Here is a 2,016-nt window from a genome sequence, read left to right as displayed (position 1 = left end):
AGTCGGAGTGAAGAACCACCGAGCCTGTTGGTTCTCCCTGAGCTGGCTCACTTGGACCTGCAGGGACAGCCTGATTCGCCATAGAGGAGCTTCCCATGGCAGAACGCTGACTGTCTATTGGAGTCGCCCTCCTCTGATCTACAGGTATTTTAGGATGGGCTTCTCCATGGCCTTTGAGTATAGGGGATGAGATAGCGAACAGTGGGGTGGGCCGCATGCTCACAATCATCCCTCCTACCACGCCCGCGACCTCTGCCTCTACCAGATCTGGTGACAGGGGGATTGCTTTGCCCAGGTTCCAGCACATCTGAGGAAGAGTGTGAAATAGGGGTTGACCGCTGAGAGATGGCACGTCCACGGGAGCCACCTCGTCTGCTTATCATCCTGAGCCATTCTTGCGGCATTGCAAGGTGCAGAGGTTTATCGAATGAGCAGAAACACGGAGGGGAGTATCCAAATTGAGACGGAAACAGAACTCCCACTGAATCGTAGGCCCCTGGAACCAGAGCCCAGCGTTTGAAGAACGCTCTTGAACCTAGAAAGGGGACGGACTCAGGCATGCTAATGGAGTAGCTCAGAGTGACACATAACACAGTGATCCATAAGACTGCAGAGGTGAGCGACAGAGCCGCGGGAATGGAGAGTATATGGAGCGCCATTGCACAGTTAACCATGAAGTGGGTGGAGGAGTTAAGAGCCGGCATTAATAAGCTTGTGTGAGACCAGCTCGCCCGTCCTGTGCAGTACCCCGTGGCATGCTTGGGCTGACACCTACCCATGTGAAACGCCACCTTTGTACCCTCTATGCTGTCAAACACCCACATCCGGGAGTGAGATATCCTTTTGCACCAGAGAAGTGCATTCTTGTTTGAGTTCTTCATCATCTGCGATTTCGAGGGGTCCTGAGAAGTAAGGAAGTTGCTGGGTTACTCCCTGATTGGCTAAACTATATGCAACTTTGTTGGCCGTTCTTCTAACATGCTTGAAGGTAATGCTTTGGGGCTTCCTCAGCCTTTCCTCCAGGGATTCCAATCTGCTGAGAAATCTCCAGCTGGATGCTATCTTGACTGCTGAGGTGCCTGCTTGGATTCTGTTTGCTGCTGCTATAAGGATAAGTGAATCTCCTTCGACCTCTAACGGGAAGAAGTTTTTTTGATCTGCAATGCAAATCCCTTTCCATAGTCCTTCCAGCTCAGCTGCATTATTAGTGTCTTTGCCAATCGATCCATAATAGATGTGCAGTATTTCCCCCGTGTGGCTCCTAAAGATTCCTCCAAATTCCACTAGCCCTGGATTACCCTTAGCAGCCCCATCAAAATTCAGTTTGAAAGAGTTGATTGCAGGAGGAGACCATGTAAGGGGAGAGACCGAGCTAGTTGGAGGACGGGCTTTGACCTGGGCTAAGAAGGATAAGTCCAGATTCCAGGCTTTCAGAATGGTACATTCCTGAGGAGAGTCTGGCAGATCTGTGTCATGCCAGTTTCTGATGGCGAGAGTTTCTTGAAGATTTTGTTTCAGGAGGAGCCACAGAGCATCAATTGGCCTGCTGGTGTTGTTGAAAATTCTGCTATTTCTTTCCTTCCAGAGAATCCAATAGAGAAAGCCTGGTATCAAAATCCATAAGTAGTTTAAAAGCCGACTTTTGAAAGGGTTCTTTGTCCATTTTCTAATGGTTTCTATGATATCTTCCATCCGATCTTCCGATCTCCTATTGCATTTTTCAATTCTCTCCCATAGTTGAGTTGCGAGCGGATAAGTCTCCATTAAATGTCTGATGGTTTCAGAGTGGAGATTACAGTTGGGGCATCTTGATGGGCCAATGAATCCTCGTTTTTGCAGGTTGTCCTAGGTGAGTATGCGCCTCTTGCTTAAAAGCCATAGAAAAGTGGAGACCTTGGGCCATATTCCTGGTTGCCAGACCTTTTCCCATATCTGATCCTTGTCTGTCTGGGGGGCTAAGTAGCGAAGCTGATGAGCTTCCTTTGTAGTGAAAGTTCCTTTTGGCGTGTGACCCCA

The 2,016-nt window shown here is 49.0% G+C and overlaps 1 protein-coding gene across 1 annotated transcript; it reads right to left on the bottom strand.

Moving 5' to 3' along the window:
• Nucleotides 1-810: 810 nt before the first annotated feature.
• On the bottom strand, nucleotides 811-1,764 carry LOC149208267 (uncharacterized). Its single transcript, XM_089398283.1, has one exon. It carries the CDS (start codon nucleotides 1,762-1,764, stop codon nucleotides 811-813), a length of 954 nt encoding a protein of 317 aa, XP_089254409.1.
• Between the last annotated feature and the right edge of the window lie 252 nt (nucleotides 1,765-2,016).

The sequence above is a fragment of the Pinus tabuliformis genome, chromosome 1_2, assembly GCF_031772625.1.
Source record: "Pinus tabuliformis cultivar Carrire ecotype Pingquan chromosome 1_2, CPIR1, whole genome shotgun sequence".
Lineage (NCBI taxonomy): Eukaryota > Viridiplantae > Streptophyta > Pinopsida > Pinales > Pinaceae > Pinus > Pinus tabuliformis.
This window is presented reverse-complemented; position numbering and strand designations above follow the sequence as displayed.